Below are 22402 nucleotides of genomic sequence, written 5' to 3'. Positions count from 1 at the left end.
GCAATTAATCGTGATAAATTTTAATTGCTTGACAGCCCTAGTGATGGGATCATTCGGTAATGGCTCTCTTTGTTGCAGATACCTAGGATACATTTGTGATCTAATAGTAGAAAAGCCTATCCAGCCTCACTGTAAGCCTCTTACTATCAAATCAGTCTCTCTCAGTCCAGTCCCCTGTTTCAATAAGCAGAGAAATGGGTGTCGACCCTTCTGTGACATTCTGATTGGAGAAACCAGAATCTTTACAACCTCCCAGGAATATGAAAGAATGAAGTAAGTTACTATGGCTTTCTTACCTCTTAATGATGCTAATAAAAGTCTTTTTTTACTGTAATACATCTAACTTCCAAGCTGTGCGGGGGGGGGCAGGGCGCGGCGGCGGGGTCCTGTCTGTGATTGATTTGATTGGGCAAGATAATGTTACTAGAAGTGAAAATGTTACTGGGAAGTTGATGCCCAGTGTTAAAACTCGACTGCCAGAGCTTGTCTGAACTTCTATGATGAGGTGCTGGGCTTACCCCTATTTTCAGCACTATACTAGTAGTTCTATGTGAAACATTACCGTTTCAACTGACCACTAGTAAGAGCACAGAATGCTACTTCTACTCACTAATCACGGTCTGAGTTTTGAGATTATGTATTTTGAAGTACACCAGCAATAACTTTAATGGTTCTGCTGAAGTGCGCATAACCATGGACTTCTTCCTCATTTGTTTTAAAGGGAATTCCGTATGCAAGACGGGAAAGTCATAATTCCATTAGGAGTCACTGTTCATGGAGATGTTGTCATTTCTGTCTACCATATGAGATCAACCATTGGAGGACGACTTCAAGCAAAAGTATAGTTTGTCTACCTTTTGATACACACAGCACAAACACGCAGTCAAAGACTGACCCTGGCAGTCAAAGATTGAGGTGGAAGGAGGCAAAGTAGCCATAAAAATGTTCAGCACGGCCCTAAAGACTTGGAGAGGCTGGGAGTGAAGCTCAGAGTAGGCAGTGACAGTGCTGGTAGTGTATGGAGGGGACCGGGCAAGATCCTTCCAGCTGCAAGAACTGAAAGTTCCTCTGCCAGTAACCAGCTTGAAGCAAGGGTCTACTGGACTTCCTGCCCTGCCACGTAGGGAAGGAGGTGGCAACAAGCCAGTATTTCCACATTCCTAATGCATAGGGCCCTGCCAAATTCATGGCCATGAAAAACTCATCACGGACCATGAAATCTTGTCTTCCCGTATGAAATCTGGTATTTTTTTTGTGTGCTTTTACCCCTATACTATACAGATTTCACAAGGGAGACCAAAGTTTCTCAAATCGGGGGTCCTGTCCCAAAAGGGAGTTGTGGGGGTGGGGTGGTGCAAGTTTATTTTAGGGGGGGTCACAGTATTGCCACCCTTACTTCTGCACTGCCTTCAGAACTGGGCAACCAGAGAGTAGCGTCTGTTGGCCAGGGGCCCAGCTCTGAAGGCAGCACCCCCCTCACCCCAGCAGCCACACAGAAGTAGGGTGGCATGGTATGGTATTGCTGCCTTTACGTCTGCACTGCCGCCTGCAGAGCTGGGCGGCTGGAGAGTGGCGGCTGCTGACTGAGGGCCCAGCTTTGCAGGCAGCAGTGCCGAAGTAAGGGTGGCCATACCATACCATGCCACCCTACTTCTGCGCGGCTGCTGGCGGGGGTTCTGCCTTCAGAGCTGGGCTCCCAGCCAGCAGCCACTGCTCTCCCGCTGCCCAGCTCTAAAAGCAGCACCGCCGCCAGCAGCAGCACAGAAGTAAGGGTAGCAGTACTTCAACCCCCTCCACAATAACCTTGTGACCCTCCCCCAACTCCTTTTTGTGTCACGACCCCTACAATTACAACACTGTGAAATTTCAGGTTTAAAGAACTGAAATCATGAAACTTACAATTTTTTTTTTAAAAAAATCATGTGACTGTAAAATTGACCAAGATGGACCATGAATTTGATAGGGCCCTGCTAATGTACCATTTCACCATGCTCTGGGTGGACTGGGCTGGAGTGGAGTCTTCGTTTGCAGGAGGAAAGTTCCTGCATTCTCTCACGATTAGGTCAACAGATTTTTAACATACATAGTGGCAACATGGTTGTCTGTCAGAACAGATGTATAATAAAATCACTAAAATAAAACCTAAGATCTCTTGAGAAATGAGAACAAAGGGGAGAAATGTTTACTCAGCACTGAGGTGTTCTGAATTACATGCAAGGAAGGAGAGTTGAAATCGATTAGATATTGGATTCTGAGATAGAAAAGCTGTTGTATGCTTGAAAAACAAATCCGGTGATGTAGCTGTCAGTAAAGACTTTCATTCGCTTTTCTCCTGAGAGCATTGTGCACCCAAAAAAACCACAAAACAAATCTTCTGCACGTAAAATGTGCAGAATTTTAAAATATTATTTGTCAAATAAATGTGGTATGGCATTGGGGAGCACAGGCCACTGGCTGCACAGAAGTGGGAGATCTCTGTGCAGCTACACAACACCCTCTCCCCCCGGGAAACGGACTCAGTGGTGAGGCTGTACCCAACCCTGACACAGCGCAAGGACCAGGCCTGCCCCAGAAACACCCCAGGGCCCTGCCCCTCTGTGCCAGATGTAGCCAGGCAGACTCAGTAAGGCAGGATCCAAGTGTGTGTGTGTCGGCGGGGGGCGGAATCCAGGTGTGGATTGGGAGGGTTCTATGTGGGGCAGTCTGAGTGTGGGCAGCTCAGTGGGGGATCTGAATGCACAGGGGCTTGCTGGGGGGGTGGGGTTTACGGGTGCAACAGTAATGGGACTCTGCAGGGGGGTCCAGGTGAAGGTGCTTGGGGCTCAGCAGGGGGGTCTGAGTGTGGGGGGAGTTAGAGCTCAACAAGAGGGTGTGGGGGGCTCAGTGGGGATGCTCAGTCCAGATGTAGCTGGTTGGGGCTTGTTGGGGATGTGGGTGCAGGTGGCTTGTTGGGGTGATGCAGGGGGAGTGTGGCTCATTGAGGGGGTTCTGAGTGCAGGGGGGTGAGGCTCGGCGAGAGGGTCTGGGTATGAGGGGGTCTGGGCACAGGGTTTGGCAGAGGGAGGAGTGGATTCCTTCCTGTGCAACTGAGGAACAATGGGCGCAGAAAGCGGGGGGAGGGAAGTTTGCAGAGCTTCCTTCAGCCGGGGGAGAAACCTGGTGGGTCTGACCCAGCCCCAGATGCTGTGCAAAGGAAGAGGAAATCCCATCCTCCGCAGGGCCACTGGGACTAGCAGCTGAGCTCAGCGAGGGTAGGAGCCACCAGCCAGGTCTTTCCCAGTTCTGCCTCCTACCCCACAATGATTTACCTCTGCCAGCTGACCTGGGCTCCCAAAATATGCTGCCGGGGAGGGTTGCATGACTGCTTTTGTGGCTTCCCTTTGCTTCCCCATCAAAGTCATTTTTCTGTGGGGAAGCAAAGAAATCTGCAGGGAACATAAATTCTGTGCAGGTGCAGTGGTGTAGAATTCCCCCAGGAGTATTCACTTATATGGTAACAGTTAGTGAAGTAGAACCAATTAGCTGCCTGTGTGTCATATAAATCTAGAGAATTAATTCCCTTTTATTTAAGAAGTGTATATTTAATCTTGTGGTGGTTTTGTTTTTTTGTTTTTGTTTTTTAAGATGTCAAACACACAAATCTTCCAGATTCAATTTCATACTGGATTCATAGCACTGGGAACAACCATGCTAAAATTTACGAAGTAAGTACCTCTTAGGGCAAAGACCAGTACTGCATGCAAACTTCAGCATGTTAGCTGCATACAAACAATCTGACCATCACTGACTCATAACTAATGCATACCGGCACACAAATAGGGCATAAATAGCTCTTCTAGTATCTTCTGCCTGAGTAGCTTTGACAACATTACTGATAAAGAACTAAATTGTCAGACTTTTATATCAGTGTCTCTCAAATACCTGTTCTGAGGTGCTGGGGAAATGAGAAACAGGGCTTTCTGAAGACCATTTTTCCTTTTACTTTGAGGGAGCCATCTCTTCCCTAGGTACCACTCATTCAGGGATTCCCAAACTACATAATGGGCAATTGTGAAGATGCAGAAAATATATGTGGGCCTCCCATAATGAGTGGTCCTCTTCCTCCCTATTTTTTTAAATGGTTGAGGTTACTTAATATATTAAATGCATGCATGATGTACGCTCTTCTTGTCTTGCTGGCTCCTAGCCACTCTCGACTCTGCAGAAGGAGAGTTGTTTGGAGCACCTGGAATATTCAATAGAATGTTTTACTATATTTGCTGCCTACTAAGTGAAAGTCCCTAAAAGGGGAAACACTCTTGGACTTGCTGAGCCTCCCTAGAAAGGCAAGTCTCCCCTTTTGTTTCCAGTATAACTAATACCAGGACATCCCTTCAGATGGCTCAGGTCTGCATATGTCTGTTTAATGGGGAGGGGAGTTATGCCCACTACTTCCCCAAAGCTGGTGCACTGTGGTAAAATATCCAAGAACATGAGTTATCCTAGGCAAATATCTTAATTTCTGAGATGTAACTTTTGTTTTCAGCGCCCTAGGTAACTTAATAGTTAAAACAAATGGTCCTTAGATATAGCAGAGACTGTATGCAACCCCTGCAAGGGTGACTGCATGGTGGTATGGAGTATGGGTGGATGAGGTGGAACAGTAAAATAGGTAAGATCTTGTTCCCTTTCATGGGTGAATGGAATAAGATACTTTCTCTGTAGAAGTGTTTAAGGGAAATGTCTCCCATTGCTTTACTGATATTCATTAACTCTGTTTTATAAAGTTTTAAAATAACTAAACTAAGGCTTGAGTACTCTAAGAATGTTCACTGCTTACAACTTTTGCATTCATTGGACTGCAAAATCAGATACTGAGAATGCTCTTTACATGGTGCAGTGACAGTAGCTTATTACTGTGCAGTTAGGAAAAAAGGCAAAGTGGTAGAGTCCAGTCAGAAGGCAGCTTAATCCATGTGATGGAGTGTAGAAACCCCACACTGGGCCAGAGAGCAGAAATGAGTAATGGTCTGAAACTGAAAATGGTAGGTGTTGTAGGGTGAGACCAGAAATTTCAAGTCTGGAGGAAGTATGCAGCCTTCAGGCCCCTAATCAATAATTGAGAAGGTAACAGAATAGACAGAAGGGAACACCAGCTCCCCAGACTCAGAGGGCACTGGCTTGACAAGGGCTACACCCATGTGATGAGACAAGGAACTTTCTTGGGGACTGATTTACAGACTGTCCAATCACTGGATGAATAGGAGAACACAGTTGTGGTTTCTGGTATAATGACGAGGTCTAGATATGGAGTAGCTGATTTTTGGGAAAGGGCCCTAGCCCTCATCTACCTCATGGCAATGAGTTTGCAACTCGGAGCACGCTAATTTGGGTAACTGATTCCATTTTATTTTAAATGAAGTCTCTCTCTTCAGGAGTGTCTATATTTTCAGCTGCTGTTGGGTTTCTACAAAGTGCGGACAGCAGCACAACCTGTCAACAAGCAAGGTTGATTTTTTTTTTTGAAATGGGGACTGTTAGGATGAAGTAGAGGCAAGAGTCTTTAGAGTACAATTTTTGCTCTCCCCTTCCTTGGGAACTAGCTAAAGAATAACTTTGCTGATTTGTATGATTCATCTTATAGTAACACATGCCAGATACTTGCTTTGTCCTTGCCACTTTGCTGCTGTTTGTGTGCAGTTGAAAAGATGCTAGGAGTGATTGGGAGAAGTGTAAAAATGAAGAACGTGGACGTATACATGTATTAAAGGCTTTAAACTTTGTCTGCCAAAAAAAAAAAAAATTGCTTTACCACTTTTAACTGAACAACTTTCTGTCAACATTTAGACCTGAACTGGATGCATGCGACTCCCCAGACAAATATCCCCAGCTGTTTCATGTTACACTGGAGATAGAAATAGAATCTGCTGATAGACAGACTGACCTGACTCCTCCCTGGGAGAACTTCACAACAAAAGACATCAATGCAAGCATTCTCTTCTCCTCTCACCAGGAACATCAAGACGCTCTCGCCTTGGCAGGTGAGAACTGCCCTACTTTGTGCAGGTTCTTCAGCTTCTAACACTGACGTTGCCCTTTGCTATTTTGTGACTTCCTTCTATCCTGGTGCGTTTGGTTCTTTGTCTTGCAGGTCGATGCCCTGTAGATGCACCTCAGGATAACATAAAAAACGTTGGACAGGGGGCATTCCTCTCCTCTCTCAGCTGGCAAGGTACTTGGACTTGGCCTCTAGTATTTTCAGCCAGTGTTGTAAAAAGTTGTCTCTAGTTTTTAAAGGATGAATGTGCTCAAGCAAAGGGTCAGCTTGTGATCTTGTCTTTCACATTAGATCACTGTGGGCTACTGGTTATGCTGCAATTTTGAGTTTAAAATGAACACTCCCTTCTTCTGAGGTAGTGAGATCACTGTGCCTGCTTGCCCTGGATTTGTCTGACTGAGGTAGTCCATAATCTCAAACTCAGAGCCATTGATTCCAGCTGCTAATACACAGTAAACGACAGTTTTAAAATACTTGCCTTTCCTAATATTGCTCTTTCACTTACAACATCCCCTGTGGCACCTTATGTGACTACGTACAGGGAAGAAATGGTCTGTGCCTGCCAATGGGAGGGCTGGTAATCCATGGGACGTAATGGTCTGATAGAACATGTTCCACACTGTGAACAAGCTTGAGAACCTCTCCTATAGCATATATAGCATAAGTCTCCTGCAGCATCATTGCAACATACAGTTTAGGAATCCATCATGAGGATTTCCCCCTTTTACCAAACTAAAAACCTGGATTAAAGTTCAAGTGATGCTTTCATTAAAATGCTTCTTCATTTTTGCCCTTGCCTTGTGTTTTAGTCCCCCATAAATGAAACCTGAGACAAATCAGTTTAGGCACCACATCTAGATCCAGGAACAGCTTCTGTTCTCATCCAGGCTCTTACACTGTCCTGTTCCGTAGGCTCAGTTTCCCTATCAGTAAAGTGGAAATATTTCCATACAATACAGAGTAATTGGGACTTCCATTTTAAATTTGGCTGAACACGTGTGTTTTGCTATTGCTGCCTTTTTTCCATGGGAGGCTAATAAACGGCTTATATGTAAAAACGTAAAGAACCGGAAGCTAACATAAATTCTTTTGCTCGCTTAGATCAGAAATCTGACAAAAGCAGTTCTCACCCCACCTCTGAGGATCGGGCAGCACTAGTGCATGAGGAGAGTGAACAATCGGATGATGAACTCTTATCCCTTTCCAGTCAGCACAGCAATGCTAGCAGTGACAAAACCCATGGGACTCCAAAACACAGCAAAAAGCAACAAGAGACTCCAGCACCACTTCCACCTGAGGATGTTGACCTTCTGGGTCTAGATGGTAGCCCTATGAGCAAGAATTTCCCCACTCAGTCCACTGCTCTCCCCTCTAACTCAGACTTGTTGAGTGATCTGTTTGGGGTCAGTGGTTCCAGGGCCCCCAGTCAAGGTGGACAGGCAGCTGCTGAGGATGTCTTTCACGTAGGTGGGCCTGGATCTGCACACTCCACCCCCCGACGCTCTGCAGCTTCAGCATCCCCATCTCCGTCCCCAAGAGTAGGAGAAGGTAACGCTTCTTAGCCTAGTCCCTGACTTGGTACAAATGTGTGATGATGTGGCTGTAGAAGAGCCTTTCTGAGCTATTGGACTTGTAGTAGAGATGATGGACGAGTGAGGCTCTACACGGGGAGGGATTTGGAGTATCTGTGAGGCCTTGCAAGGAGACCAAGGCATTTTGCACTACACAGAGCATCACCCTCTAAGGAATCTCAAATACTGAATTTTCAGTGGTCCCTGATAATGTGTGCATACTTCTTGGGTGAAGGGACCTGTCCATTACACTCATGTCCATGTGAATTAGTTATTAGTGACATTTAGTATTTTATTTCTGTAAGTTTATAGTTTGTGATGGGGGACTATTTAAAATGATACTGTGTAACAAAGGTAGAAGGAGAATGTTTTAGAATTCATAAATCTTACAGTGACCCAGTGTCCCTCTAAATGAAATTATAGATTCCAAGCTGTGAAAACAAGCAGATATGTCTCATAATTCTCCAATTAGAGAGACGCTGTGGGGGCTGGTAGGGGTATGCTCTAACCTACCAGCTGTTGGATTTTTGCTAGAGATGAGTCTGTATAGCAAAGTCTGGATCTCCACTTTCTCATAGCTCAGAGGGGTGAGGAACTGTGGTTGTGGTCCATCTCCAGTTTATGGAAACAATGCACATGTCTGTCCCTCTGCTATTTCTGCCTTCTCTCTTTCAGCCAGCAAATACTGAAACCTTAAAAATTTTCTCTCTCTCTCTCTCCTCCCTGCCTGCTGAAAAGTACAAGGCAGACTGTTTAGATGATACTGACATTGAGTGTCGAAGTTTGCCCATAGGCTGAGTGTCAGAGATAAGGGGCGGGGCCCAGACTCCTTGGCGGGGGAAAGGAGGAATGAAGAGGATCTATGAAGGAAATGCTGAAGGCAAGAGTCTCAAAGGCCCAGATTATGGAAAGTCTCTAAGAAATGGTTAATCAACTATGCCACAGGCAGCTGCAAGCTCACAGAGAATGGAAACTCCTGGTCAAACTTGATTGCAAGCTTTGGAGGAGCTATTCCAGATCACTGGGCACAATACTTTCATTGCAGCTTTTTCCTATTGTGGGTGGGCTTTTTGTTTTGAGAGCTGTAAAGCTGAATTTCTTCCCTTTTTACTCTCTCAAAAAAAACCCCACATTATTCAGAACCAGTTAAAGAAATATATGGTAAAGGCTGTGACAGTTTCTCTTTAACCCACAACTATCCGTCTTAGTTTCAAAAAACCTGTTTTGGGGCAGCATACGTACATCAGTGCCTATGCTGAACTGCCTATGCTGAACTTCCTGATCATATATATACCTTCTGCAATCATTTTAACAGTGTTAATGCTGTGGTGTTTAAAATCCGTTTGTAGTGCACTAGATCAACGCGGTCTCAGACTTGAGTAGAGTTCACTGTAGTAACACCCACTAAATGTGAGGTTTTCACAGCTAGTTCCTGAAGATCCCAAAGCTAAGTAGAATAAGGGAATCTAGTGTCCTATTGTTAGAGGGAATCTTTTATTTACTAGTGCACAGACACCAGATGTGTCTACAAAACAGATTGAAAATTGCGACTGTTGCAATCTAAACCATGACGAGAACACAAATCTTTGAGGTGCAGGGATGGAAGGACGCTGACAGAGATTTGGAGAAGGAAGAAGTGAGTGAAGGCTAAGGTACCCAGGTTCCCTGTGTGAGCAGTGTGCTCATCCTGAGTATCTTGCTTCTGATATATGATTGTGGTTTATAAGCCTCAAAGCTGATTTGTGAGAGCACCCTCTTAAGAGGGTAGGGTGTGGCAATGGTCAGGAGCAGCCCTAGACATTTTGTCAGTCACGGAAGAAAAGTCATTTGGCACCCCCAACAGCTGAGCAATAACAATAAAACACCCATCCAGCCAATCAGAGCAGAACAGAGGAAAATAAAAAGCACAGCAGTTAGGCACTCCCTTGGGAGTTGGTGCCCAGGCCAATGACCTGGCTTGCCCATCCCTAGCTCTGCCAGTAGGGTCAGGAAAGGATCTCCAGGCAGAATGGAATCATATGTTAAGGGGCAGGAAGGGAGTGGTCAAAGGGAGTGGGCAGAATGAGGAGGACAGATGAGTGAGGTACAAGAGAGCTAGGTTGTGTAGGACCTCGAAAGCAAGTATGAGAACAGTAAGCCAGTATTCAATCGTTAAGTAACATGAACAATGCTGCTACCACATAAGTAACTTCACTTCATACAGTGTTCAGCGCTCACAATTGTCTTCTGTAACACAACATGTTACAATAATGTTTCAAGTGGTCAGATCAGATTGCTCCCCTCTCTTCTTAAACTTTGCTCCTTGTTGTTGGCAGCTTCTCCAAATTAAAATGCTATGGGATAAGCATGTACTCAAAACGGAATTTATGGAAGAGCTGAACTCAGAACCATGTCACAGATGTGGAGATGGTTCATATATACAGGAAGGGCACCAGTGCTTCTCTAAAGCTATTTCTCCAAGAGCCTTTTGGAAACTCCATAATCTTGATGACATCCTCTGGGTGTCTTCAAAGCTTTTAGAGAACTTCCAACACTCCCCATTTTATTTCTCAAATAGTTTCAGGAAGGGGAACAGGCTGGACAGACTCCAACACCTGAAGTTTTTGGGCTAGTCACTCATTTCTCCACACAGTTTGCAAGTCAGAATTTAAAATACCTTCCTATAGCATCCCACTTCAGCTGAATTTAGGAGCAGTTATCCTCCTTGGATAAGACAGATGGGATGTGCATCTGTGTTGCCATGGATATATCTAACAGAACCTAGAGTTGTAGCACTTGGTTGGAATACTTTTGTACATTCAGTGCAAATCCAAGTTATCAGTCTGTCTCCCCTGGTTGCATCCTACCTCCTGTTAGTGTCTGTGGGAGTTACAAATGATGCCTAATTGTTTTGAGGAGAAGAGATCTAATCCAGACTAATTAGAAAGGGAAACCATAGTATGAAATGCAAAAATTAACCTCAAATGCATTTTTATAGCAACTGCCTTTGATCCATTTGGAACTAGCCCAAAGCAATCTGGTCCAGATCTACTGGGATCTTTTCTTGGTTCATCAAATGCCACTGGTGATCCTTTCCTTCAAGCAACAAGAAGTCCTTCACCTACAGTGCACAGTGACCCTTTTCACGTGGGTAAGAAACTCAATGCCTCATCTATGGTATTTAAAACAGGTGTTTGTATAAGTAATGGTGAGGGAACAAGCCATTAATAAGCACAAACATACTTATCTCTGAAATAATGACCAGAGCACAGCTGCTCAACGGAGGGAGAAGAAAGGGCTTTCAGTCCCTAGATTTGCAGCTTATTTCTAATTTGAATCCTGTTACACTCCCAATTTGTATTTAATTTATTGAGCCATTTGTGCACATGAAGAAATCAGACTGCTAAACAGCGATGCCTGCATGTGTATTCATGTGGTTATGAGGTCTGATATGAACCAAATTACCATTAATTGCACTAAATAGGGCACAGCACACGAAGTCTGGTAGAGAACTCCAGTCTCTTCATGTTTAGTCAGGCATCATACTGGATCTAGATTTCTGATGGTTCTTCCCATCAGACTTATTTTAAACTTGTTTGTTTAGTTGTTTCATTTTATCTTTGAGTCTCCATCAGACTGATGCTAAGCTTTGTGTGTTTAAAAAAGAAAAGGCAAGGAGATTTTCTGCAGACAGCAATCTCTCCTCCTCCTGCTGCTCAATATCTTCTCTCTATGCCCATTTATTGGTGCAAGTACCACCAAATAGTCTCTCATTCGAAGTGAACTAGAGATCACGTTGTTGAGATACTGAGAACTTTTGATCTTGTAGCCTTCTCTGGCTTAAACAAATTCAGCCCCAAATTAATTCTCATGTCTGATCATCTAAAACACCTTTCTCGGGTGGGATATTCTCATTGGAAAGTTAGTATTACAAAAGAGGAGATTCTTTTCTCACTGGCACTGTTGTATTTTAGCTCTGTCATAACATGGAAGGGAGGAGGATACTGGACATATCAACTTTGTTAATTGGCTGTATCAATGAAATCTAAATCGGAGCCGGCTGTATCAATGAAAGCAGTTAAATAGTATCTTGGCTATTTTATGGTACTAAATTACAGTGCTAGTGTCGAGAATTAATGAGGGAACTTGGCAGAAGGTGGTTGTGCAGTCCAATAATGTTTGAAAACCTGACTACTTGTTTCTCTCCACTGCATTAAAGAAACCCAGTTTGGTTTATCTGGGTATTTTTATACCACTTCATTAGAATGAAACAACTTGCTGTCCCCTCTGAAATACAGTTACACCTTTGCTTTCCTTTAATGTTTCTGTGGCTGCTGATCTTTCCTGAGAGGGTGGAAATTTCTGTGAGGGTTACCCAGTTCTCCAGCCCCCACCCGCTTTCCAACACAAACATCCATACGTGCAATCAGTGCGGAAGAGAATCCATGCACTATCCTAGTGGTGGGAATGGGGACATATGTAATCTGGAGCACCGTTTCTGTATTGTTCAGAAAGTGCAAACTTATAATGTTGACTAGGTTCAGCTCTTGATAAGCAACTATTCTGGCTGGCTGTTTATGTCCAAAGCAAGTCACCACATCATGATCTTGAGGCTTATTTATATTGAGGCATATTTTTCATTTGACTTTCATTTTGCATTTTCCCTTTGTGCTGCTATGTCTATATTTAGGGGGTTCTTACTTTCACAAGACAGCCCTGTCGCTCAAGAGTAGTACAAAAAGCTCAGCAAAAGATAGAAGGGTCTGTAGATTTGCAGCATTCAGCTGAGTTCAGCAATTTCTGGAATTTTTTTTAATTTAAAGCACTCAAGTGTAAGGGATTATAAGTAAGTTATAGGTATCCTGGTGGTGCTCACCCAAAAGGCATTCCAAAGTACTTCAAAAAGAACAGGAGTACTTGTGGCACCTTCAAGACTAATAAATTTATTAGAGCATAAGCTTTCGTGGGCTACAGCCCACTTCCTTGGATGCATAGAATGGAACATATAGTAAGAAGATGTATACATACTGAGAAGGTGGAAGTTGCCATACAAACTGTAAGAGGCTAATTAAGATGAAAAGAGTCAGCGTTACTAGGGTAGAGGGAAATAGTAGTAGGTTTCAGGGCAGATAACATACATGGAAGAATGAGGCCTTGCTTCATTTTAAAGCACTGAATTAAAGTATGATCCTGATCTACCTTGGGTTAGAACTATTTTCTTTACCTTTAGGGCTTGGCTACACTTGTGAGTTAGAGCGCATTAAAGCAGCCCCGGGCGCCCTAGCTCACTACCTGTCCACACTGGCAAGGCATGTAGAGCGCTCTGACTCCACGGCTAGAGCGCTCCTGGTACTCCACCTCAGCGAGAAGATTCATGCTTGTTGCGCCTTGGCTGAAACACCCGGGCGTCTGTGTGAATGAGGGGTTGCATTGCTGCGCTCTGATCAGCCTCTGGAACCATCCCATAATCCCCTTAAGTCAAGTAGCCACTCTTGTCCTCGTTTTTGAATCACCGCAGGAATGTGGATATGCCCTTTGAAAGCTCCATTTCTGGCAGCTGGCTGCTTATCTGCTCTGAGACAAAGCAACCATTAGGGTATGACTACGAAATTAGGTCAAATTTATAGAAGTCGGTTTTTTAGAAATCGGTTTTATATATTCAAGTGTGTGTCCCCACAGAAAATGCTCTAAGTGCATTAACTGGGTGGAGTGCTTCCACAGTACTGAGGCTAGAGTCAACTTCCGGAGCATTGCACTGTGGGTAGCTATCCCACAGTTCCCGCAGTCTCCGCTGCCCACTGGAATTCTGGGTTGAGATCCCAATGCCTGATGGGGCTAAAACATTGTCGTGGGTGGTTCTGGGTACATATCGTCAGGCCCCCATTCCCTCCCTCCCTCCATGAAAGCAAGGGCAGACAATCATTTTGTGCCTTTTTTCCTGAGTTACCTGTGCAGACGCCATACCACAGCAAGCATGGAGCCCGCTCAGGTAACCGTCACCATATGTCTCCTGGGTGCTGGCAAACACGGTACTGCATGGCTACACAGTAGCAGCAACCCATTGCCTTGTGGCATCAGACGGTGCAATAGGACTGGTAGCTGTCATTGTCATGTCCGAGGTGCTCCTGGTCGCCTGTGTGAGGTCAATCAGGAGCGCCTGGGCAGACATGGGCGCAGGGACTAAATTTGGAGTGACTTGATCAAGTCATTCTCTTTAGTCCTGCAGTCAGTCCTATTGAACCATCTTATGGTGAGCAGGCAGGCGATATGGATTGCTAGCAGTCCTATTGCATCATCTTCTGCCGGGCAGGCAAGAGATGAGGATGGCTAGCAGTCATATTGTACCATCTTCTGCCGAGCAGCCCTGAGATGTGGATGCACCATTTCTTATTGGAACCCTCCATGAAGTCCTGCCTGAAATACCCCTTTGTTGATTTTAGCTCCCTGAAGCCAACCCTGTAAGCCGTGTGTCGTCAGTTGCCCCTCCCTGCGTCAGAGCAACGGCAAACAATCGTGCATCTGAGTTGAGAGTGCTGTCCAGAGCAGTCACAATGGAGCACTCTGGGATAGCTCCCGGAGGCCAATACCATCGAATTGTGTCCACAGTACCCCAAATTCGACCCGGCAAGGCCGATTTAAGCGCTAATCCACTTGTCAGGGGTGGAATAAGGAAATCGATTTTAAGAGCCCTTTAAGTCGAAATAAATGGCTTCATTGTGTGGACGGGTGCAGGTTTACATCGATGTAACGCTGCTAAATTCAACCTAAAGTCCTAGTGTAGATCAGGGCTTAGTGTGGAATGGGGTGTGTGTGTGTGTGTGTGTGTGTGTGTGTGAGAGAGGTGAGGGTAGGGGGAGTCTGCTGTATCTGAACTTACAAGACAACATGCTGACATGCTCTCAGCTCCCCCCCCCACACACACACACTCTACACTCCCTGTCACACTCCACCTCACCCCCACCCCCATGTGTGAAAAGCACATTGCAGCCACTTGCATGCTGGGATAGCTACCACAATGCACTGTGGCCGATGCAAGAGCTGCTAATGTGGCCACGCCAGTGCACTTGTAGCTGTCAGTGTGGACAGATTGCAGCGCTTTCCCTACTGCGCTCTACGAAGGCTGGTTTAACTCCAAGCACTCTACATCCGCAAGTGTAGCGGTGCCCTAAGACAGGTCACGTTTTTAACAGACACACACTCTCTTCTAAAACATGGGATTCCACAAACATTTCAAAACTTGAATTCTTCTGCTGCTGGAACTTGCCAAGACGAAGGCATCTGTTGAACGTGCTAGATACTTTGTGCTCTGACCTTCCACCACTACAGTAGTTCTGTGCTCTGGTCACTACTTAAATTCTTTCAGGTAAATTAATGTGTGGTAATAGGCATCTCAAACTGGCACAACCTTTAATTTTTGATCAAATTGAGTGCAAGCCAACTAACTTTGTTGCCTAAAGGTAAAACAGCGTAAAATCATCCCCATTTGATAGCTACAGTTATATACTTAAAAATCCTAATGGGTGGTGACCACATTGATTTTATGCATTGCCTTTAACCAAATCCGAGAAGTTTGTATTGGACTGTACAGCTTGTACAACTGAGTCACTTGAAATAGACATTAAATCTGTGTGCCGTACTTTACAAAACATAATGGGGTGGGGTCAAAGAGAAACCTTAGTCACGATAGCTGTGACTTAATACATGACTCTTCCATCATTACCAAATCCTAGACAACCACAGAGTACCACTATGCAATTTCATTCTGCACTATAGGTTTCTTTAACTTTTTTTGTTTTTCCTCTGAGGCTGGGTTAGGGTTTTCTTTGTTTTGGTTTGGTTTTTTGGGGTTTTTTTTTGGGGGGGGAGGGTAATACCTTAATAAATAACAATCGTTTTGTTTAGCTTCTAGTACACCAACGGTTGCCATACAACCAGATGTTTCAGCTGGCTGGGAGTGGTCCAACAAATCAGGTTTGTATGGTACCACTTTCTATCCCTTTTTAAAGGTGAATTTTTAATGGGGAAAATATTACCACTAGCTGAAGAGAGCTGGTTTAATCTTCCATTACCTAAAAACTGTACTCATTTATGTTGTATTACAACGATTTATATTTATTCCATTGATGGAACACACAACTAAGATTCTCCTCTGAACTTAAGGGATCTAGTGCATCCTCCTTCAAAGTTATGCAAATGAAATTGCTGTCCTTTGAAGATGACAAGATTGTAGGTTACTGTAGTAACAGTGAACACTGAAGTAGTGCAAACCATTTTTCATGAAGAATTTCACATCCCTGTTCAAAAAAATAAAAGTCTAAATGAGGTTGTATGGCCATCTTCTAACTTCCAAATTTTACTTCTCACAATCTGTGAAAGCTGGCTGGTTGGTGGGGTGTGTTTTTTTTAAAACATCCATGAACAAGACTTCCAAACCCTGCATGCTACAATGTAAAAATTGATATGAAGATGTGAAGGATTTAGCTTGAAAATTGAACCATTTGATTGAAAATAGTCCTCATTTTGAGCAAAAACCCTGCAAAATGTATCTGGTATCTCATGAAATGCAAACTTCTCAGCTGCTGAGGTCTTCAAATACATTGTGGAGTCCTAACTGTGTCTAATGGGTAGCCACTACATAAAATTAATTCAAGGCTTTTAAAGTGTTTCACTTCCCTCCGCCCCCACTATATTTGATTGCGAAATACCATGGCTGCTGTAGAAGCAATCTGAGAATACCAAGCCTAATATTTTCTTGCATAGTTGGTGTTGAATGGTGTGTGTGAGAGAGATTGAAGAGTAAATAGTTCATTATCTAAGTATAAAATGTCAGCTCAACAAACACGGCACCTCAATGTTCTACAAGAGCAGGCTTGAATTAAACATTAAGATGATATACTAGTATGACTCCTAATGGTAAGTTTGAGCAGACCTGATGTTAAAGATCAGCTTTACAAACTCTTTTTCTCTCTATAGGTGGCCTTGGTATGGGAAGCAAGTCAGCCGCTACAAGTCCCACAGGATCTCTCCATAGCACTCCCACGCACCAGTCCAAACCACAAACTCTGGATCCATTTGCTGATTTAGGAGCTCTTGGTGCAAATTTAGCAGGTTGTTTTTTAATAACAAATCAAATTTATATGGTTGGCCCATTTAGAAGAGATGCTAATGTGGAAGTGTTGAGTTAAAATGGGCAGCTTGGGGTTTGAGGCAGCATATTTCTGGGGGGCGGGAGGGTTGGAGCAGTTTACTACACTTGAACCTCGGAGATGGTTTTGGAAAACAGCTGCTTCAAAGAAGGGAGGGGTGGACTAGATTCTTTATGCCTCTTCAAAGCTGGACTTCTTCTGAGCTTACATCTATAGGAGCTTGTTGAAAGACTTGGCTGGGACCTCACCACTGTTAGGCAGCATGGGTTTGTAAGGTATAACATGAAGTCAATGACTTGCCAATGGCAAGTTTCAACTTGCGAGGGGCTGCTGCCTTGATTTTTATCCTTAGCTTAAATCTGATGTCAACAAACGTGATAAAACAACAAACGGGGCTTGGCTCAACCAATGTTTTGGACCACCCAAAATTTCAGGGGTTCCTGGGAATGACTCTCCACCTGCCTTTTGAGTGGGGTTTATTTCTTCTGTCTGGGCTTTGATCTTCCTCTCTAGGCTATGCCTTTTTTCTGTCCTTGCTGCTCTGCCCTGACTCACTGCTCCATCAACACTTTCCCTAAAGATGGGGCCTGGAAGCCCAAGGATCCTGTCTTAATTTGTGTCTCCCTGCAAATGACGCTTCACTTTCTGACTCCTAGATAAAATGCTTTCAGCTTAGGTTGGCCTTCAAAATGATCAGAGGCCACCAAACTCTACTATTGGAAAGATTTTTGATCACATTGGTTTTTAAGACCCTCTTATGTGTTCAATATCTCCGACTTTCTCCCGCTTGCACTTTACTAAACGCAGACATTTTTTTTTCTTTTGCCAGCTCTTCCTGCCCTCTGCTTCTTACATTGGGCAAACTAACATGCCTTTGGCTGCCATTTTTTTTTATTCATCTGTGTCAATGTCAGCATGGTTCTGAAATTAGGTTTCCCAGTTCCCTCTGCTGGCTTGCCACTTGCTCTGCCAGAACAAAACAAACAAGTGCCATGCATTATGTAAGAGAGCAGTTGTTGGTCTTGCTTCAGTGAATCTGTGTAGTGACATGATGGATTCTAAAAACAAGCAAGAGCTTGGACTCCATAGGATATGGCCCAACCTTTAAGTGTTCAGCATAGTTCACGTTTTTAGATCACATGAACTTGATCAAACTTACATTAAATGTATCTGAATTCAGCTTGATACTTTAAGCTCTGAAAGCTGATATCTATATTTTTTTTGTTACATCACTATTTTATTTTGGCCATTTTGGCGCCTTATGCCCCTCAGGAAGCAGTGTGTGTCTACACATACAATCTCATGGTAAATGTTGCTTGCCATTGTAACCACCACAAGAAATTGTTTGGTTCCTGACTGTCCACCATGTATAGTACATAAGGAGCTCCTGTGCTTATTGTTAGTTTGTATTACAATAGCCGCTAGAGGTTACAGTCCAGGTCCGGGTCCTTTTCTGCTAGGTGCTGTACAGACTTAGTAAAGAACACTCACTCCCTGCTCCAGAGAGCTTACAAACTGAATATAGGCAAGACCAAAGGAAACCAGTGAAGTGACTTGCTCCCGGTCACACAACAGGTCAATAGCTGAGTCAGGACACTGGGTTCTGTTCCCAGCTCTAAGACCAGTGTCCTGTCTATTGGAACATGCTGCTAACATTTTCTCTTCTCCTCACCTCTTCCTATATTGCAGGGGGGTCTTCATTTGCCAGTAAACCAACCACACCGACGGGAATAAGTGGAGGATTCCCTCCTATGGGCTCTCCACAGAAACCATCTCCCCAGCCAATGGGAGGTAGTGGTTGGCAGCAAGGTTCCGGATACTCCTGGCAACAATCACAGTCCAAATCCCAGCAAAACCTAGCACATGCCTCTCCACAGAACAGGCCTAACTACAACGTGAGCTTTTCAGCAATGCCTGGTGGGCAAAACGATCGTGGAAAAGGACCAGCCAATGCTGGTAAGATTTATTTATTCTCTTTCTCTCTCCCACCCCTCCCCCCAATGACTTCCAAAATGTTTGCTGCTATTTAATGTAGGTTATTGCAAAAAGAGACAAACAATTTATGGCCGGAGTAAATACAACCAAGCTGATCATTGTATGATCTCCAAGGGCAATTACATTTTGTACTTGGGCAGGGAGAGATGGAGGGGAATGATGATTCTGAAGTTTGGTGGTATTCCGGAAATTCTGCATTCCTAACACTTCTGCAGCCATATGGGAATGGGTGACTGGATGAATCACTTGATGATTACCTGTTCAGTTCATTCCCTCTGGGGCATCTGGCATTGGCCACTGTTGGAAGACAGGATACTGGGCTGGATGGTCCTTGGGTCTGACCCAGTATGGCTGCGCTTATGTTCCAAAAGTGGCTGTAGATTTTTGTGTGTGTCTGAGTGTCCAGCTAGACCTGTCTGATTGCAGAACATACGTGTTTCCCTTCAACTGGAGCCTAGTGCTTGGAATGCCTGAATCTGAAGCCCAAGTGTATTAAGTTGGGTACATGCAACTAGTTGCCATTTCTGAAAATGCCTTTTACTCTAGGGGGTGGGGTTCCTACATCATGAGGTGAGAGTTTACATACAGACTTGAAGTATTAAGAGGTTATGTGCTTTGTGATCAGAATATTGCTTTGGTGGGCAGCTTGAGGAAGATGATGTTTAATCGTACTGCCTATTTACAAGAGTAGACTCTAACTTAAGCTTTCTGATTTTTATTAAGACTCAAAACCAAAGGTGTCTGCTGATTTTGAAGACCTATTATGTGGTCAAGGCTTTAATGCCCACAAAGACAAAAAGGGACCTAAAACAATAGCTGAAATGAGAAAAGAAGAAATGGCTAAGGAGATGGACCCTGAAAAGTTAAAAGTAAGCTGCATTCTTGTTGTAGTGTGATAACCGTACCCACATTTGAAAAGACTTTCCTTCCAGCAAGCTGAAGACTGAAATCCCACTCAGTTTCTTCCTTATAATTAGTAAAACTAGTCACTTTTAACTCTCCACAAGCTCAGTTTTTAAGAACAAACTCCTGTGCAAGAAACTACTAATGCCTTTGTTTATGGTATTCCTGTATTCACTTAACACTCACTCCATTCTAGTATGCATTCATCTACTGCATGCTTGATGTCCAAGATCTACTAAAATTTACTATGTCACACTGAATTCCTCAGCTAGGCATCAAACTTTCATAGTAGAGCCACATTTAAATACAAACGATCACTAACTCCCCTGCTTTCCACTCACAATCCTTAACTACTTATGTGAGATCTGTCCTCTCGGCCAGCACACTGGGGATTGAGCTAGATATCCCAAGAGCTGAAAGCTTGAATTGCTACAGTTTGAACTAAAGAGGCACCACTTTTAGCTGTGTCTGTAACCGACTTGCGTCCTGTGCAGATTGGGCTCCGAGAGAGCCGTGTAACACACACCAGTGAGTTACATGTGCATGGAAAAGAAATGCTTGGAAAGCATATAATGCATTTTTAGCCATCTTAATACAACTTAGCAGCTAGAAATGAAGAGCTCGCACTAGGTGACTAGTCAGCTCTCTGGAGACCACCAGCAAATGTTCCGGTTCCTGACATACCACAATTTGGGGAAGGTTGTCTTTGGACAATCCCAATTCTCAAATCCAAGATCACAAAACAAATTTTTTTTGCTATTTAGAGTAAAGAGCACTTTGTTTTAAAATGTTAGTCCAGAATAGAGCTGAGCAAATTGTGGATTTTTTTTGGTTGGTTGGGTTTTGTGTGGTTTTGTACCAGAGAAAAAAGAGAAGCTTTATAATGTGGCATGCTGGAAAATTCTTATTGTAACTTCACAAGTAGCCTTTCAAAGGTAAGATTTTCTTTTCCCCCTTCTTTCCCCCCCCACCTTCCCTGCTCCCCCATCTCAATACATCTATAGTGAGGGGGTGAAGGAACTTGACAGTGTTCAGGTCTTCAGTAAATCCTTACATCTTCTCTGGATTTGAGAACATTCCTCTGGGAATGTTCCTGCAGCTCTGGAGTTCTAGCTTATGGTTTAGATCAGTCTCTGTGGTAAACTGAGTTTTCTTTCTCGGTGACATCGCCATGGCTGGTGGTCTGCCATAGGACTTAAGTTAGCCGTACTTGCTAAAGTCAGGGCTGCATTTAGTTCTCTGTATTTGTTGATCCCATATGTTCTAGCATTCTCCTGTTTTCTCTGCTGAAATTCTTTCTTTTGAAGCAGACTTGTTGATAGAATTGCCAGATTATGTCATGGGTGAGCCATTCCAAGTGGGAAACCATGTAGCTATTGAGGTAGAATGGGGAGGGAGGAGGAATAGCTCAATCCAAAACCAAGTAAACTTCATCAGCAAAATACAATTCGTGTTAAATTTGACAGTGGTAGGCTTGGGGATCAGTGTGGATGTGCAGATAAGAGGTGCAAAATGTTCTAAACCTACAAAATGAACAGTAATACCAGCTTGATTACAACTAGTTGTAATCTTCAGACTAATTGGATGTCAAGTATTTGGGTAGCCATGTTAGTCAATATCCACAAAAACAACAAGGAGTCCAGTGGCACCTTAAAGACTAACAGATTTATTTGGGCAAAAGCTTTCGTGGGTAAAAATCCACTTCAGATGCATGGCTCCCAACTCCTTAAACGGATGCTTCAAAAATTGGAAAAGCAGGACTCTCCTATAGTTTCCTCAAACTTTTAAGGTTTTGCTGCCTAGATAAACGCTACCTGCTTCTAAAGCCGCCTTCCACCCGTGCTTTGCTATAAAAAGACAGTCAAGCCCTGTAAGAGGTGCTTTTAAAAAAGAAAAAAGCTTTCCCTACTTTGAGACTCTCTGATATCATGCCCTTCAACCTGTCCTAAAATCTGGCCCTGAGTGTCGGGGGGAGTGATCCTTGGAAACCCTTGCCATCCAAATGGCAAAATGTGGATTTGACACACTTCGCATCGGTAATGGATGCTTTCTTGTTGAGAATTCTCTCTTATCTCCAGATCCTAGAATGGATTGAAGGGAAGGAAAGAAACATAAGAGCACTGCTGTCAACGATGCACACAGTGTTATGGGCCGGAGAGACTAAATGGAAACCCATTGGCATGGCAGATCTTGTAACTCCAGAACAAGTGAAGAAGGTCTATCGGAGAGCAGTGCTTGTTGTTCATCCTGACAAAGTAAGTCTGTCTGTCCTTTTCTTTTCTTTTCTTTTTTTTTTAAGAATTAATCTCATGAATAAGGCACAACTAGTGCAAATGAAAGGTGAGCTAGAAAGCATGAGATGTGATTGCACCAACTCGTTAAATGGTTGAATAGGGAAACTGAATAAAAATAATTGCTAACTGTGTTCTCAAGACCAGCCCCTTAAATGAGCCCCAGGCAGTTCAAATTAGGTACAAACTTCCCCCAGATACAAGGATGTTCAGATTCAGGGTTTTGGGTCATCCTCATATTTTAGTTTTTAAGCCAAATTATCCATGAACTGCTACCTGTGACAGGGTCAGGCCAGATGGCTACAAGAGAGTGGTCGAAGGTAGATACATTAGTTCCAGGTTAAGATAACAGGGACTATTCCAGAACACTCAGGAACTTTCTAGAACTAATTAAGTCAGGCAGGCTAATTAGGACACCTGTAGCCAATTCGGAAGCTGCAAGAATTAATTAAGGCTAATCGGGACGCTTGGCTTAAAAAG

The 22402-nt window shown here is 43.8% G+C and overlaps 1 protein-coding gene across 3 annotated transcripts in view; it reads left to right on the top strand.

Annotated features, from left to right (window-relative positions):
* DNAJC6 (DnaJ heat shock protein family (Hsp40) member C6) overlaps positions 1 to 22402 on the top strand; it is a 90679-nt gene that overhangs the window by 64710 nt on the left and 3567 nt on the right. For all 3 annotated transcript variants that reach the window (XM_073357429.2, XM_073357431.2, XM_073357430.2), the window contains 12 exons: positions 79 to 273; positions 722 to 839; positions 3625 to 3704; positions 5827 to 6020; positions 6131 to 6211; positions 7139 to 7585; positions 10586 to 10738; positions 15490 to 15558; positions 16561 to 16695; positions 18423 to 18689; positions 19452 to 19597; positions 21710 to 21886. In XM_073357429.2, the coding sequence (XP_073213530.1) occupies positions 79 to 273; positions 722 to 839; positions 3625 to 3704; positions 5827 to 6020; positions 6131 to 6211; positions 7139 to 7585; positions 10586 to 10738; positions 15490 to 15558; positions 16561 to 16695; positions 18423 to 18689; positions 19452 to 19597; positions 21710 to 21886 (2062 nt within the window). The remainder of the gene's footprint in view (positions 1 to 78; positions 274 to 721; positions 840 to 3624; positions 3705 to 5826; positions 6021 to 6130; positions 6212 to 7138; positions 7586 to 10585; positions 10739 to 15489; positions 15559 to 16560; positions 16696 to 18422; positions 18690 to 19451; positions 19598 to 21709; positions 21887 to 22402) is intronic.

Source organism: Lepidochelys kempii, chromosome 8 (genome assembly GCF_965140285.1).
Source record: "Lepidochelys kempii isolate rLepKem1 chromosome 8, rLepKem1.hap1, whole genome shotgun sequence".
Classification (NCBI taxonomy): Eukaryota; Metazoa; Chordata; order Testudines; family Cheloniidae; genus Lepidochelys; species Lepidochelys kempii.
The sequence above is the reverse complement of the archived record's forward strand: the minus strand, read 5'-3'. Positions and strand labels throughout refer to the sequence as shown.